At 33.0% G+C, this 16530-nt stretch overlaps 2 protein-coding genes and 1 non-coding gene across 6 annotated transcripts; 2 read left to right on the top strand and 1 right to left on the bottom strand.

Annotated features, from left to right (window-relative positions):
• Nucleotides 1–1704: 1704 nt before the first annotated feature.
• Nucleotides 1705–5292, top strand: LOC140775914 (superoxide dismutase [Cu-Zn]). Of its 2 annotated transcripts, none has more exons than XM_073119406.1 (8): nt 1705–1859; nt 2781–2883; nt 2993–3094; nt 3182–3277; nt 3406–3437; nt 3523–3598; nt 4762–4815; nt 5088–5292. In XM_073119406.1, the coding sequence occupies exons 2-8, from the start codon at nt 2808–2810 to the stop codon at nt 5108–5110; spliced, it is 459 nt and encodes a 152-aa protein (XP_072975507.1). In that variant the 5' UTR covers nt 1705–1859; nt 2781–2807; the 3' UTR covers nt 5111–5292. The 2 variants fall into 2 exon arrangements, with proteins under 2 accessions (XP_072975507.1, XP_072975508.1); XM_073119407.1 differs by having other exon boundaries at nt 1719–1859; nt 2796–2883.
• Nucleotides 5293–6355: 1063 nt separating this feature from the next.
• LOC140776851 (U2 spliceosomal RNA) lies at nt 6356–6556 on the top strand. Its single transcript, XR_012106951.1, has one exon. It is a non-coding gene; the product is annotated as a U2 spliceosomal RNA (small nuclear RNA).
• Nucleotides 6557–7062: 506 nt separating this feature from the next.
• Nucleotides 7063–15965, bottom strand: LOC140776246 (protein NETWORKED 3C-like). Of its 3 annotated transcripts, none has more exons than XM_073119883.1 (4): nt 15828–15911; nt 15681–15732; nt 10726–10827; nt 7063–8548 (listed from the first exon to the last, which is right to left on the bottom strand). In XM_073119883.1, exons 2-4 carry the CDS (start codon nt 15697–15699, stop codon nt 7890–7892), a joined length of 780 nt encoding a protein of 259 aa, XP_072975984.1. In that variant the 5' UTR covers nt 15700–15732; nt 15828–15911; the 3' UTR covers nt 7063–7889. The 3 variants fall into 3 exon arrangements, with proteins under 3 accessions (XP_072975984.1, XP_072975985.1, XP_072975983.1); XM_073119884.1 differs by having other exon boundaries at nt 15656–15732; nt 15828–15869; XM_073119882.1 differs by lacking the exon at nt 15681–15732 and having other exon boundaries at nt 7064–8548; nt 15828–15965.
• Nucleotides 15966–16530: the final 565 nt, after the last annotated feature.

Here is a 16530-nt window from a genome sequence, read left to right as displayed (position 1 = left end):
ATAACGTGTTCTATAAAGATTCATGTCTCGTTTGAATGAGCTTCAAATGATTTGACTTAGATTTGCAGAATTATCTCTATAATTTCGAACGACAGTTAGGGTGCATTCGAATAGCTTTTTATGTGTCTTAATAATTTTGAACGACATCTAGGGTATACACAGACGGCAGAGTGGATAGTTAAATGTTGAGTGGTTGTTATTGTGCATTTGAATATTTTTTTTCATTCTAATCTAATCGTTATGATATTGTTTGAGCACTTCAATGAAAATTTTAAATATTTTAACTTCAAAATTAATCTTCCACTTTAATATTCTTTATGAAATATTTCATAGATTATCATAACTTGCCCATATATTCTTATATAAAATCAAGACACATTACAGAAATAAAAATTATATTCTAAAATATAATTTATCAATTATATGAGTAGGAATAAAATTTTACATATAATTTTTATAATATCGTACACATATTTAATATTCTAAATTTTGAGCAAAAAAAGTATTTTGATCATTAAATATATTTTAATTCTAGTACCACTTGTCAGAAATTATTTCTTTAAATAAACTGTAATTACATTTTTAAAATAGATAAATAATTTCAATTATGACATTTTAAAATCAATTCACCTTGATCAATCATTCCTATCTCCTAGGTACAATTTATGCTACATCGAGTATAGTTGCTGTCTAATACCACGGTTTTAATATATATAAGTTCGTTGAAAAATATGAGTGATTTTGTGGTACTCATGAATTGAGACTCATAATGATGGTAAATATAAATATGACATTTTACTACATGTACCCAAAATTGTTTACCGTGTTAGCAGCTTTTACTTATCTTTATTTAAAAATATAGAACTTATTCGTTTAAAATATTTCAGCATAGAAATGAGGGAGAGTATTAGAATATAAATATGAAAACTATTGTTCTCTGATAACTTAAGTTTTAAGCTTTTAGACTAATTAGTTAGTTAACACCTAAAATGGTCATAAACTCATTCTTTTCGTCTCGCTAAGCTAACGTTTAGTAAATAAAATAAAAATGATAATTTTGTTAAGTAGTGGTGCTTTTCTGATAATAGAATCCAAATCATAAGACTTCAAATATAAATTTAAAAAAAGGATAGAGTGTGAAATATAACTTTTGCAATAGTTAGACAAAAAAAAAGAGGTAAAAAAAGAAAATCTTTTCTTAAGTAATTTTGTCTAAGAAATAGAAGGCCCTTTTTTTTAATATATATATATATATATATATTATAAATTATAACCTATATTTTATCTATTTATGATTCACATCTTGACGATTTTGCAGCCCTACTCCTTTTTCTTTATAATTCTTATTTAACACCCTATCATTATTTTAAGTAACGATAAAATTACTAAAATATCATCATTACTAATTTTTATCATTTTTACCCTTCTTATCTCTTATTTGAAGAAGACATAGATAATTTAGGTATTTAAAGATTATTTTATATATATATATATATTTTTTTTTTTTGTTGGTACCGTTTAAATTACGGAGGGTATTAAATGAGACTTATAAGGAAAAGATAGTGGTAAGATTATAAAAATTTTAATTAGGTAGATAAAATAGAAGGTGTAATTTATAAAATTCCAAAAAATAAAAATAGATTGCCCGCAGAAAAGGAATTCGAATATTAGAAGGCGTGACGAGTGATCCCGCTCACCTTGGGAGGTGACCACATCCGCAGTGTTTCCATCAACTCTCCTATAAATAAATAGTAGTAGTTGGTCGCCGTCGTCCTCCGCACATCTCTATCGAATCCTCCAAAACACGCCTGGACACACAAATTACCTCTTCGCTATTTTCCACGAAGGGATTTCCTGAGGTAAGGCTTATAGTTTCGCGATTTCTTTCTTTACCGTAAGATTGAATTTGTCTGATCGGGTGATCTGATTTTTACAATGGTCATCGGATTATTTTTAGGGCTTTAGGTGTAAGATGATGCTAGAGATTTTTGGTCGGTAGATAGAAAATGGTTTAATTTCTATGGATTGGAGATAGGTATCCTGTTGGTAATTGTTTTGCAGATGGAATCTGTGTTTAATTTTGCAAGGGGATTTACTTGATAATCATTATTTAAATGCTAAATTCTAAATTCTAAATTTTAGCTGGGGGAATACTTTTTGGAGGGAATAAGAATTAGTGGTGGTTGTCTAAAAAGTTGTGATTGTCGAATTAGATGCAGTTTTCAGCTTTTTGCATAGTTATTGACGTATCGAAAACCCAGAAATCAGAAATGATTAGTAGAGAATCAACTTGTTTCTGTCTTTTATGTTAATCATGAAGTTTTAGGGAGGACGAAAAATGGATAGCTTAATGGAGAATAAATGCTAGTTTGGATTGCATCATACGTTATTGTTTCTGATAAGCTGAAAGTTCCATGTATTCTCTCAAAATTTTCCAGTAATTTGAATGTCATCGGGTTTCAATTTCAGGAAATTGTTATTTGAATTTCTAGTTTGATGAAGCGTGTCGTAGATAAGTTGAACATTGACTAGTATTAACATCCTGCTGCTAGATAGAACTTTTTCTAAAGAAAGTTTGTTCTTAGTTAATGTTTGATAACTGAAAATCTATCTATATAGGTTTTGGGCATTAAATATCTTGTCAAAAGAAGGAACGTGTTTGTTATTTTCCATATCTTGACCTTTTCCATGCAGTTCTATTCAATAATTTGCCCAGGTTTTCCCTGTTGTGATCTTATTGGTTTTGTTCTTTTCTTTTGTCAAACCACTATTTTCTTCAGATCTTTTATTTATAGGTCACACAGAAAATGGTGAAGGCTGTTGTTGTGTTGGGTGCCAATGAATCTGTTAAAGGCACAATTCACTTCACCCAAGAAGGAGAGGGTAACTGCAACACCCCTGATTGAGCTGTATTAGATCGCTAATTTATCTCCAAGTAAATATAATATTGAAAATTTCCTTCCCTGTGTTTATTTTGTTTTCATTGTTTTAGGTCCTACAACTGTGACTGGAAGCATCAGCGGCCTCAAGCCTGGGCTTCATGGCTTCCATGTTCACGCACTCGGTGACACGACAAATGGCTGCATGTCAACTGGTACTTGTTTCTCGACAAATCCAACCAGATATTTGGTGAAGTTGTTAGCTGTAATTAGTGATATAGGTGTCATACTGTATGATGCAGGGCCACATTTTAATCCTGGTGGGAAGGAGCATGGGGCACCCCATGATGAGAACCGCCATGCTGGTGATCTTGGAAATGTGACAGCTGGCGAGGATGGTACTATTTTGATGGTCATTTTGTTTTTTCCCCTAGGTTTACAAGCTGTATCTGGAGAGGGTTATCCTGTGTTCCACATTAATCTTTATCACCAGTGACTCTAATGTTGGGTTTTATTCAATGTTCAGGAACTGTTAACTTCACAATCGTTGATAGCCAGGTCTCCTACTCTCTCTCTCTCTCTCTCTCTCTCTCTCTCTCTCTCTCTAAGATTCTGAATTTCTGATTTGCTTCTTCCCTCACAGATTCCACTCTCTGGACCACATTCCATTATTGGCCGTGCTGTTGTTGTCCATGCTGATCCTGACGACCTTGGGAAGGGTAATTGTTAATTTTCTTTATGTTCTGAAGATAGTATATTCTTGCCAGAGTTGATATCTGCAATCTATTTGGTTAAAGGGTTATAATTCTTCTCTTATATGTTAAAATCTAACTAGTTGAGTACAACTCTGATATACATTTTTCTTATCCAGTTTCAAAAAGCAGTCAGACATTGAACATACATGCCATACTTCAGTCAGTAGAAACTTTAAGTTGGCAAAACAAATGCCATAAAAATGAATGCTCCCATGAACCATAAAATCTGCATGACTGTCTAGTTCCTTTTAGCACAAATAGCATGGTACATCCTGCCAAGTCTTTTAATTGTGTTAGGATGATACTGCTATTACTTGTCGGCGTGACTTTAGAATGATTGCTGTTCAGCATTTTTTTTAAAGATTGACACCTTCACTGACCTTCAGTTGTTGTAGCGATCATCTTTTACATGTTTGAGTATAATTCTAGATTAAGAAGATAAAGAAAGAGCTGACTATGCACAAAAATTCTCCTGTGTTATGTCTGGACCAGGAATTTCATGACCAAAATAATTGATTTGTTAATTTACATCCTAACTGCTGTGATGAAGAAAGTTATGAGAGAAGTTTCCCCGTAAAGGCTTTAAAATATTTATGGCAGAGACTTCCCCTGTAAATGAAGGGACAAAAGTCACAAAACAATTTCAGATCAACTGATCTAACCACCTGAAGGATCCCAATTTTCATTCTCATACAGAGAGCTACCTTGTAAAAGATCTTAATAGTTAATACATTATAGGCTAAGATTTCTGATGCTTTCATAAAAATATAAAATTAGTACCTATCCAGGGCTGTGAATGTGAAGTAGCTCAGTTTAAAAAGAGTAAATTTGGACTAGGGAGTGCAGGGACACTTGGAAGCAAATTACAATGACAGTCCATTCTAGTTTCTCGTTAGTGGAATCATAAGTCCTTTTTAGCAGGCAAAGGAATTTAATGTACTAATGTTTGTGAACAATAAACTAGTTTGCTTTTCTGTATTGAGCCCTCTTCTCAGTCCAATTATATCAAGAACCTGTGGTCTACAGCTGCTCCTCTGCTCTTTTAGTGAATTTTCTTTTATCTGCTCGATTTTATTTGCTATATAAAGTTTATCAATTAAGTTAACAAATTTGGTATGCTGTTTTAGGTGGACATGAGCTTAGTAAGTCTACTGGAAATGCTGGTGGAAGAATTGCTTGCGGTAATTTACTCTATTTTCTTCACATCTTTAATTCTTTCACCAATGTTGCTTTGATTCCTTCCCTCATGTTACCGCAACAATCATCATTTCTGAAAATGGCTGCTTTGGCTGTCTAAAGCACTTCCTTAGGCAGAACACATCTAGGATTTTTGGGTTGTTAAGTTTTTCAACTCACTAGGTGTTCCTTGTTTGACATTTAGTATGTGTAATTGATTAGAGCATTGCTGATAATTGTCTGATGTCATTCTTATGATATTTCTTGTTTATATCAGGGATTATTGGACTCCAAGGATAATGCCATCTTGTAGATTTTCATGAAGTTGATTCAGGGCCAAAGACAACTGATGTAGTCGGGAAAGATCTTTCTGACATTTTCCATTGCCCAAGTATACTTATTTTTAAATAAGAAACCTATCTAAGATGGGACCATGCTGAGTTATTTGTGCTGTCTGTGCAATTGCAGAACATGTTTGTGTCCTCTTGCCTTACTTTCATGTACTGTTATAATTTTGCTTTTATGTTCCCAATTTTTTTCTTCCAAATAAAGAACTGAGGAGTTTGGCAAAGTATTCAGATGGAAAATCTCACTTCACCAATTCGAGTCTGGCAAAGTATCAGAACTGAGGAGTTTACAATGGAATTGAGTCACAAGGCCTAAGAACAAAATGGGAGACCTCTTTACCCAGTCTGCTACCCTATTACAATCTCTAAGAACATGCATGATGGGCGCTTCTTTAAAAGTGCCTACTCGGTTCATGTGGCACGTGCGGCAACTTGGTTAATTGTTGACAGTTAAATAAAATATATATCAACATCATAATTTATGTATAATATCTAAATTAAAAATAACTCACATTATAGTATTAATAAAATACTAATAACTCTAATAGAGTGTTACACAGATCACAACATATCATAAAGAGTGTGAATATCAGGTGTTTATTTTCAATTGGTTGATCATGATATTATGACGAGTCTAATCTAAGTGAGTTGAAGATTAAAAAAAAAAGTCTCTTCTTTCTTCAATGTAACATGTCTAAATTTGAAGTAAAACTGTTTGGGAATTACTCGTTTGATCTTCTAATATGTCTATACTTTGCCAATTTTTGGTTCTGTATATGTGACCTAAACTTATCGAATATGAATACATTTGGACATATGATCGGATTTAATCTACTTTTCTGGGTTATTGCCTATTGGGCTGTGTCTATCAAAATAATTGACTCAGTTTGAGTAATATGAACTATTAGATCAAAGATCTATTAGTTTATATTTTTATAATGTTTATGTTCTTTATAGTTGAATCAAAGTCACATTATAAGTTTGTATTAATCATAAATCAAACTTGATCGATTTTGCAATTAGGTTTGAACTAATTAGGGTTTAAAAATTAGTTTGAAATGAAATCATTTTAACTCGGCTCGAAATTATTTTTAGTTCAACCACAATCAGAGCTTGGTTTAGTCCCACATCGGCTGACGGAGAATAAGCAAGCAGCCCGGCCGACTACAAGAGGAGACGCACGGTAGCTTAGCAACTCATACCTTTCTCGGCCTTTTGGCTAAGATCAAGTGTAGTATCTGTTCTTATCAGTTTAATATCTGATACGTGGGCCATGGGCCCACCGTGATATTAAATTAATTTCTCTTGGGGGAGGGACCCTCTCCATGTCAGCTTGCTGATGGGGGCCCCCGAGCGTCGCCCTTGCGTTGCACTGCCGCATTGGCCTGGCGCACCCGTTACCAAATCCTAAATCAACCTTTGGTTTGACCCCCCGGGTTCCATCTTCTCACAAGTTTGAAAATAATTTTAGGAAAGATTATATTTTAAAAGATGTATGCTTTTTAATATCTTTTAGAAGTTCATCAATTTATAATGCTAAATTTGGTCGATTTATAGTAAAAAGTTATTTAGTTTTCTAATAGTGAATTGTAAATTTAGATTTATTTTACTGATTTAGGAAGATTATATTTTAGAAAATGCATGTTTTTTAATATCTTTTAGAATTTATTATATAGGTGACGTGTGACTTTTTTTTTCTGAAATTTCAATGAGTACATCATTAAAAATTACAGTATATATCTTATATAATCGATGCATATATATTACATAGGTGATGCATGATATTTTTATTTAAATAATAACATACCTTTTGTATAGGTGATGTATAAATTATATAAGTAATGTATTATTATTTTCTAAATCTCGATACGTATATTATTGAAAGTTATAGTATATATTTTAAATAGGAGATAATATAAATTATATAAATGATGCAAGACGTTTTCTTAAAATACAATAATTTTTTAGAGATTTGTTAAGATTAAATCAGTAAAAAAGTTTGAAATTTTAATTGAATAATAGAGATTTATTCCTATCAAATAGAAAACTAAAAAACTTTTTATTGCAAATCGCCCAAAATATTTGGATAAGAAAATAATAACTTTTCTTATTTTAGCTCATTCAATGGGTGTTCATGTAATTAAATTTATCTCATCCAATGTGTGCACCAGAATACCAAATATTTAAATTATATACTATAAAAAATATGAATTTAATTTTATATGATAAACTGAAAACCAAATGCAATTAAACAAAAGCCCCTATAAAGTGATAGTTTCTATATTTTTTTTAATATAATTAATAATTTTTATAATCATCTATTTCTTATCGAATATTTTTATTTTTTATGAAGCACAAATAAAATTATGACCATTTGAGTGACTTGCTAAAGACTTCTTCACTATACATCAAATTTCGGTACTCACTATTTAATTTAAAAACTTGCTACATAAAAAATACTCTACTTGTCAGACCTATTTATAAGAATCCCGGGGTGCAATCATACTCCCAGTTAGAGTTCATAGAATGGAGGAAGATTCTTAGTGGCATTAAAGGCATATCTCCTAAATAAATTTTAAGGAAACATCACAACAATCTTTTACAAGAGGAGTTACATAAGTTCATGGTAAAAATACACAGCCTCAGGATGGAGAGGTCATACTGCTAGCTCTACACATCATCTCTACTCATGTTAACTAGATACTGGTTGTGATACTTCTAAGCTACCATACCTACAGAGCCACTGATGCTATCTGGCTCTTGCAATGCCCAGTAAAAATCTTTCCAGAGAATATTTCCTTGGTCAGTTTCTTGAATTCAAAAGCATTGCATCGCCTTTTAGAATCCTTCATGCATTTCCGCAGGTTCGCATTCTCCTCCTTTAAGATGTTGATAGATGAAGCAAGCTGTCTGATGACCTCTCTCTTCTCCTCATCCTTTTCAGCTATCTCAGACTTGAGAGCTGCGTTCTTCTCTTTAACTCTCTCTAACTCTAACTTCATCAGCATTGTCAGTTCATACTCGCTCTCTTTATTCAGCTTGTCTCTAAACTTACTGTCAGCTTCTTGTTCTTGTTCAGGATCATCAACTTCAGACTCCTCCTCAGAGTTGTAAGAATCTGAGGAGAACACAGAAGACACGTCTGTCGCCGCGTTGCTTACCTTCAGTGACAAGCTTCTGTCCAACAAAGAGCCCAGTAATTTGCGACGCGTTCCACTTCCTGATTTGAGCTGGTCATATTGCTCAGCTAATGAGCGGTGAGTTCGGTAAAAATCTTCAATCATGTTCATGAGTAAAGGCCTCTTCTTGTAATACATTTCAGCTCGTCGAGCAAATGAGTCTGCATCTTCCTCTATCAGATTCAGCATTTTCTTGGTCTTCTCTTCTAGTTCTTCATATAGAAAAGGAGAAGATGTAAAATTTTATAGGTGCACGTTTTATAAGAAAAATCTGTAGATGCGACAAGAGTTCAACTTCAAATTATTCCCTTTTGGCTTCTAACTTAGGTGATAAATGTTGTGCGTCGTACATATCTCAGAAATCCAAGACAATTAACAATAAATTAGTTATATTTCACTGCTACAACAATTGCATAAAATCATTCAAAAAGATAGACAAAAACAAGCTGAACAATCAAGTATATGATTTATTAAGATGTTACATAGATTAGATAATGACATCATAATCAAATATGAGCCTAACTAAGACTGACATTCTTTTAAATTTCAATACCAAAATTAATGTCTCCAATGTTTGGGTCATCGAATCTAATGTCATGCTGCATAAGTTTGTTTGGGATGCTTCAAAAACAACTACTAGTGAGAGAGTAAAAATAAGTGGAGGAACAAAACAAAATGGTTTTACGAGTTTATCTTGTTACATGTTTAATGGAATTTACGGCTTGCTTTAGTGATCATCAAACCTCAGAAGTTTTAGGACTTTGTAGGACTAATATAAAGGAAATAAGCTTCAACCAATTGAAGATCAACCAGATGTACCAATTATAGTTGCAATATTAGCTTTATAAGGTTTAATCAAGATATCCGATAAACCCAATGATATCTAAATTAAGCTATGGTTAGATGATACTTTATGCACGAAACAAAATATATTTGTGATTGAAAACAATGTAGAAGTCAGAAATTTTATGTGAAAATTTGGCAATTCTTGAATAGAATGCTGCAATCAGGTAAGCAGACAGCTATAGTGTACCAATTCCAACTCTAAACATACAGTAACTTGCAGATATATACTTCAGAAATGAGTCTCAAAAGTGGATCTAGAAGCCTCAAATTAACTCTATCGTTTTCAATATTTACCAAGCTTTGTGTAGCTCTGAATTTCAGCAGTTCTATGCTTTTCAGAGAAACAATTAACCAACTTGAACAAAGTTGAGACACAAGTTCCACAATATCAGTAGGATGCTTTAGACTAGTTTAATTTACATTATTATGGCAAAATTGATATTCATTATGTTATATACAGTAAAAGAAGAAGGTAGTGAACTAGTATCCACAATATTAATAACATGTATTGACCAAATAAGATTCTCCACAACATCAAGCATTTATTTATACCTTTCCCTCCTGAAGGTGTTATTTCAAGCTAATTTTTTATACTTTGCCTCTGCATAGATAAAACTCTAAAGTGCCTTGGCCAGTCCAAGAGGCGAAAAGCATGTTTTCAGGTAGCTTTGGCACCATGAGTCATTCAGCTTTAATCCTTTTCTTTTCAACCACTTCCAATTAAACACTAAGATGTTTTAGTTATATATATCAATTTCATGTCGGCACCAACTGAAATCATATCGACATTTTATTTTTGTTTCACAATTTTGGGAATACATGAAGTCATGTTTATAATTAGATTATTTCAGATGTCACTTTCTAAGTCCTAACTACATTTCTATATTTGTAAAAAATTACATTGGCTTTAAGCGACAAGCTGGGTTTCAAGCTCCTTCCCAACATATCGATTTGACAAAAAGCTAAAAGTTATTATCTTCGATATTATTTTCTACCTCAAATCAGCTAGAAGCACTCACAAAGTTAAGTTTTAGTTCATGAATAATCTTTATATAAGTCGCCTGTGTGAAACCCAATGGTTTATGAGCATACTTTACTCAAACATGGTTGCTGGAAACATGAATACCATTGCGTACCTTTAGAAAATATTAAACATGCCTACTTGCAATATATAAGAAATAAGTTAGTTGGTGAGTTCATACTTAGAAAAATATTGGATATAGCTCTTAAAGAATCCAAATTGTAAGCGTAAAATCTTATTACCTATGGGTTTGGGAAATGTTGAAAGTAATAAAGATAAATTTTAAGAAAAGATACTTCAAGCACAAAATTTCTTTAAAATTCTGAGGTTACAATCATTTGAGCAAGACAAATTTTGCCCCAAAATTTTTTAACCCATTTAGAGAAAGATATCAAATGATAGAGGACACAAAACTAACATCAAATCAAATCAGTTACCGAACACAGATAGACTATAAAAGTCCACGTAGAGAGTGCCCGCAAAGTGCATGTATGCCATCCAATGGAGATCAGAAAAGCAAACCTGAAAGAGTTGATATCAACCATGGGGACTGTCTCGAATTCTTGGACCTATCAAACCACCAGTGTTGCGGAAGTTCCTTGAGTGCCATCATTCCCTCCTTATCTACACCAATCATGATAACTAATGCAAATTAAAAGATAGCAAAAGAAATGGAAGCCCATTAAAATATGTAATGTTAAAATTCTATTTTGGAGACAAGTAGTGGTGCTACAGACTCAAGAGACTACCTACCATTTTCACAATTTAATTAGTTTTAATTATAAGAAATTATGATATTGATTAAATTAAAATATATCATATATTTATTATTAAAGGTGGTGACTTTTTTTAGCACGTGGACAAGAGATTTCAGCCATTTCACCTAAACACGGATGAGTGGGTTCACTTCACTCACATTTTTATTCAGCTCGTACATCATGCTTTTTACATGATCATCTATTTTACTGTGTAAATTAAATATATAATATTTCTGTGTGCAGATTAAATATGATATTTCCATGTACAAATTAAATGTTAGATTTGTGTGTGCAAACTAAATATCATGTTCTATTTGCAAATTAAATATCATATTCTGTGCAAAATATATAATTTAGTACATTTCTGTATTTTGTGCAAATAACAATTTTATTGACCATGAATATTAGTGAAAAAATATAATTAATATTTAATATAATTTAGAGAATAGTCTCGGCATAGATTGCTTGCAATTTTCTGTGTTATATAACAATCCCAGATTAGACAAAACATTTTCTAATATGACTCTGATCTCTCTCAACGTTTAGTGAAAGAGATATAGTGAATTTATCACATAATGATACCTCCTGGTGACCCTTAGAAAAAAAAACAGAACATATTTTTCATAGAATTATATTTTTTGATTACCTTAATCGGATCAACTATGAGAAAAATACCTAAATGCTATCTCAAGAAGACTTTTAGTTAATGTTAATCCATAAGGCATTGATCCAGTTGAGACATATGACATTACCAATATTGAGAAAAATTAAGTATATTGATACTAAGCTTGTTACGAGATATGACTTACATTATTATTACTTGTGTCATCATTATATTGTTGTCAAATGCCTGCTTAGTAGTGAAATTATCATTTTATATCATTGGACTTAAATTATTTTTTTAAAGTTATGTCTATGGATTTCATATTTATTTAACTTTTATATAGATTCCACTTACTGACCTATAATTGTTAGCTCATAGGATCCTTTATCTAATATTTCAAGTATTAGTCAACGTGACGGTTGAGCGAGATACACCAAGACCTTCACATCTGCGATTTACCCATTTATCTTTTAATTGTATTAGTCATTATGTTCTAAACTATCTATTATTTCAGTTTGGTTGGAGACACATTTATGGTAACATTTGATCTTTTTTATTATTGTTGGAGTATATTTATTAAAGTTAGATATCCATATGAAACTTCTTATCATTGTAGAGTTAAAAAAAATTATTGTTAAAGCTTCATGTATCTCAAGTGTATTGAAGTATATAACCGATCATGATTCCAATTTTGGGTCATGAAAATGTTAGTATCGAAGCATCAGTTTTGTCACCCTTTAGAGTCAAGTAGAGGTCCAATTGTACAGGCTCAGGTTTGCTACGAAATTATTTTATTTATTCTTATCTTCTTTTGTAAATCTTAAAGGTTATTATGTATACATGCCATTGTCGAGGAGGAGCTACAACCTAGAGTTCATCTTCTAATACAAGTAGGGGACAAGAGCCAGCTCTTGCACTGACTGCTATTCCTATGTCGAAACCAAATTTTGCATCTGCCCTTATTCTTGCTCATGCCCATATATTTGTTGCTAATACCATGATTTCAGCTCTTTAGACTCTTGTTCAAGCCATTTGAAAGCAGTAATTGCAAACTCCGACTGCATTAGAAGCTAAGCTCCTTAGTTTGGATAGGGGTATAGTGTTGGAGAAATTTCTAAAGGCATCTCCACCCACTTTTCAAAAGGACTATTGATTCAGTCAAAGCGGAAGCACAATTGCTGTTGATTGAGAAGATTTCAAGAGTATTGGACTACACTAAAGACTAGAAGATTGCTTCAACAACCTACATGTTGAGGATCAAGCAAAGCACCAGTGGTAGATGACTGAGCGTTAGTACATTAGACGGGAGACACAGCTGACTTGGGACAACTTTAAGATCTTTGAGATGTACTATCTCTAAGCCTTGGAGAAGAAGCGTGATGAGTTGTTTGAATTGAGAAAGGGAGGCATGTCCGTGGTGAACTTTGAGACAAAGTTCAATAAGCTGTTGCGGCGTTCGACAAAAAGTAGCTAGTGAAGAATAGAAGGTCAACTTCTTTGAGGAAAAATTGCAGCTAGCCATTAGAGATAGAATCTCACTCTTTTAGTGCCAGACACTTCCTAAGATGGTGTTTAAGGCACTCCTTGCTAAGAGAAACATCAAAAAGCTTCGTTAGGAGCAAGAAGAGCAACACTCACATAAGAAGCAGAAGAGCTACTAGGGGTAGAGCAGTAGAGCTCTATTTTTTTTTTCATAAATTTCTATACATCTTCGTGATGCCTGGGTTGGATATTGAACCCTAAACTATGAGCCTCTGACATGATCTCATTTTTTAACTTTGTCCTCCTTATTCTCTTCTTCTTCTTTCCTTCCCTGTCGGAATTGCATTGCAGGATCAGAGCATCGGAGCACCACCAGAGCAATCACAGACTCACCGACCAGTCTTCTCCAACCCGATGAATTTAATTAAAGTTTAATAAATTAGATTATAGATACCTAATTTTAGTGTTCATGGCTCCGCCAACAAAATGCGTCGATCAGCAACTTCGGGTCATCGCATAATCTTACACACTTATATTAAGTATGGAATTAAAGATTGCGAGGTCATTATCAATGGTGGTAGTTGTATAAACACTATTTCCTCCAGCATAGTATCCATCTTAGAACTTAAACCAACTCATTCAAATCCTTACAAAGTATCTTAGTTTACTACTTCTATTGCCATTGACGAAAGGTGTCTAGTTCCAATCCAGCTTCTTTCTTATAAGAAGGATATTTGGTGCGACATCGTACTAATGGGCGTGGGGCACACTCTCTTGAGCCATTCATGGCTTTTCGATCGAGACATAACCATTTGTGAATGCTTGAATTCATGTCCTTTCATCTTTGAAGGCCCAAAAATTAAAATTAATCCTTCCCATACTAAACCAACTAACTAAGATAATAAAAAAGACATGATTGACAAAAAGGGGTTACACATCATCACTACAAATAAATTTGAGAAAGAAGCAAACCAAGAGTCCATTAAATCTTTAGACTTGCTTCCTTTTGTCACCATATGTCTTTGAGTTCGCGAAAGCATTTGCATGTCATATTCATTCATTATATCAAGAGATTAGCAATTAAAACTAGTAATCTTCAATATAAACAATGGCTCAATTTATATAGACGTATTAAGAAATTTCACATTGGAGATTATGTCATGGTCTCTGTCAGACATGAGTAATTTTTTATATGGAACTACAAGGAAGTTACAAAACCATAGTGTTGGACCTTTCTAGATATTGAAATGTGTAGGACCTAATATTTATGTTATATATTCTCTCTCATTATGGTATTAGTTTCACTTTAAATATTGAAGATTTAGTTGTTTATAAACCTCTTTTGACCATCTAAGACTATACTTATGATACTTCTACTTCTACACCCAGAATTGTCTGCTTTTGATCTTACCACTGATCATTTTCCATCCATATGAAGAAAAAAATAGTTACTATTTTGGATGAACAAATAACAACTAATACTGAAGTAGGAGATATTCGTTTCCTATTCCGATAGAAACGCTGTCCAGATTGAGAAAACTTGTAAATTACTTATGATAAGCTACAGTAGATTGATCTAGGCATATTGGAGCACTATCAGAGTGGCATGCAGTCCCACTCAACTGAGTCAAGTTTCTCCCACCTCGAGAGAGTTAGTGCGAATATTAGACCCAGATCATTGATCAAACGTCATAAGAGAGACTTTGATTTTGATGGTAGTTTAGTCTTTCTATAGTACAATGATTTTATAGATATATAATTTTAATACAATATTCATAATTTATGCATTATAAGTTGAATAGCATTGAAAAATCTTGCTATGTATTTATTTTGAGGAAATGTCATATATGGGCTTACAATCCATCGATGCACTGTATATATCATTTATTGATTTTTCTTGCCATTAGATATATCCATAGATATAATAGAATTACTTGCTAGGCTCTAGCTTGGTACGATTTAAGTTTTTAGGAAATCAAGAAGTTGATTAGGATAACTTTAAAGACTGAGTATATTTCCACTGCATCAACCTCCTCCGAGAATCTAATCATTGGTTAGGCTTGGGATTCTCCATATTTTATTCTGGAGATTCGTGGTTTTCATGTTCGCAAAATCAGGGCGAGATAGATTCCCTATGAAATGTGGAAAGGAAGAGCTCCATCTACCCCTATTCTATAAACTAGAGTAAAATATATTATTCATCTTTCCTACAAAGAACTAGATCTGTTGCAAGTTAATTACAGGAGCAAAAAAAAAAAAAACTAGCTTTGTCATGGACTTTATCTAGCTTTAGAATCTGCATGTAAATATGTTATTACATATCAGACTAACCCCATATAAAGAAAACCTTCTTTCTCTTCTCCTAAATGGATTCATAATAATATTGTGAACTTAAAAGGATGAAATCTTGGACTTCCGCCAAAAAAAATGCTCTCCTATCCTAACAAAGGATAAGAAAAGAAAGGGGGGAACGGAATAACAAAGAGAAAGATGATCTGGGCTGCTTTCCTCTTGTAAGCATGGATGATCCAAATAAGACCAAAAATCCACAAAAAAGAGAAAGAGGCACCGAGAAAACATCCAAAAATATCACATGGGTATTGCTTACATTCAACAATATGTGACGAAACTACCTAGATTTTTCTCATTCATCCGGATACAACTTCTCTCTTGAATCCCTTCTTCCTAGGTACAGATAAGAGCAGTTACCCAAATCGTAGTATATTAGCATTCCACCAAACCATGAACAATATGTAGGAAGAGAGAGAGAAAGGGAGAACCTTTAATTGCCGCACAGGAGATTGTTTTTGTCGCTCTTCTTCTTCTCATCTACAGAAGCGCAATTCAAAACAGAGGAAATGAATGCTTTCCCCCCAAAGCCACGGGCACAGCCTTCAAGAATCGTTTCATTTAATTCGTTCCGAAATTAGTCCGACGTGGGGTCCTTCTCTACCCAATCACCAACTGACACGCGTAAGACAGGGAGCGTCTATTAGTCTGTCTACGGTCTACCCCCATTGTAGATTCGCAGGCCGGACCCCAAATTTACTTCATCCTTTGGGTGGTTGAAATAGTAGTAACTAATCGTGGATTAATTTCTTCTTCGAGTGAGATCCTTTTATAAGACGGTAGAATTGTTAACTGCGATGAATCTATTTTTTTCTCTTTTGGAAACCATTAACATGAAGTCTTATTATCGAAATAAATTTATACTTAGCTTCTTCTTTTTTTTCTTTTTCTTTTTTCAAGGCTTGTTTGGTTTGAGGCTAAACCTTAAACTTAATTAGTTGGTTTTATTTTTTAGTCTTAATTTTTTCAAAAAATAAACTTAGTTATATATATAACAAAGATTGAAAATGCTTTAGTTACTTAACAAGATTGGGAGTCTCTGAACTAAACTAAATGGGGGCTCAAGAATTGAAAAACTATATGTAGTCCAATAAAAAGTCAACTCTTACTTGAAATAAAAACAATTAGGCTCTA

Source organism: Typha angustifolia, chromosome 14 (genome assembly GCF_048772165.1).
Source record: "Typha angustifolia cultivar Huaian chromosome 14, ASM4877216v1, whole genome shotgun sequence".
NCBI classification, from domain to species: Eukaryota; Viridiplantae; Streptophyta; class Magnoliopsida; order Poales; family Typhaceae; genus Typha; species Typha angustifolia.
Note: the sequence above shows the minus strand (reverse complement) of the source record. Positions and strands in the feature narration are given on the sequence as shown.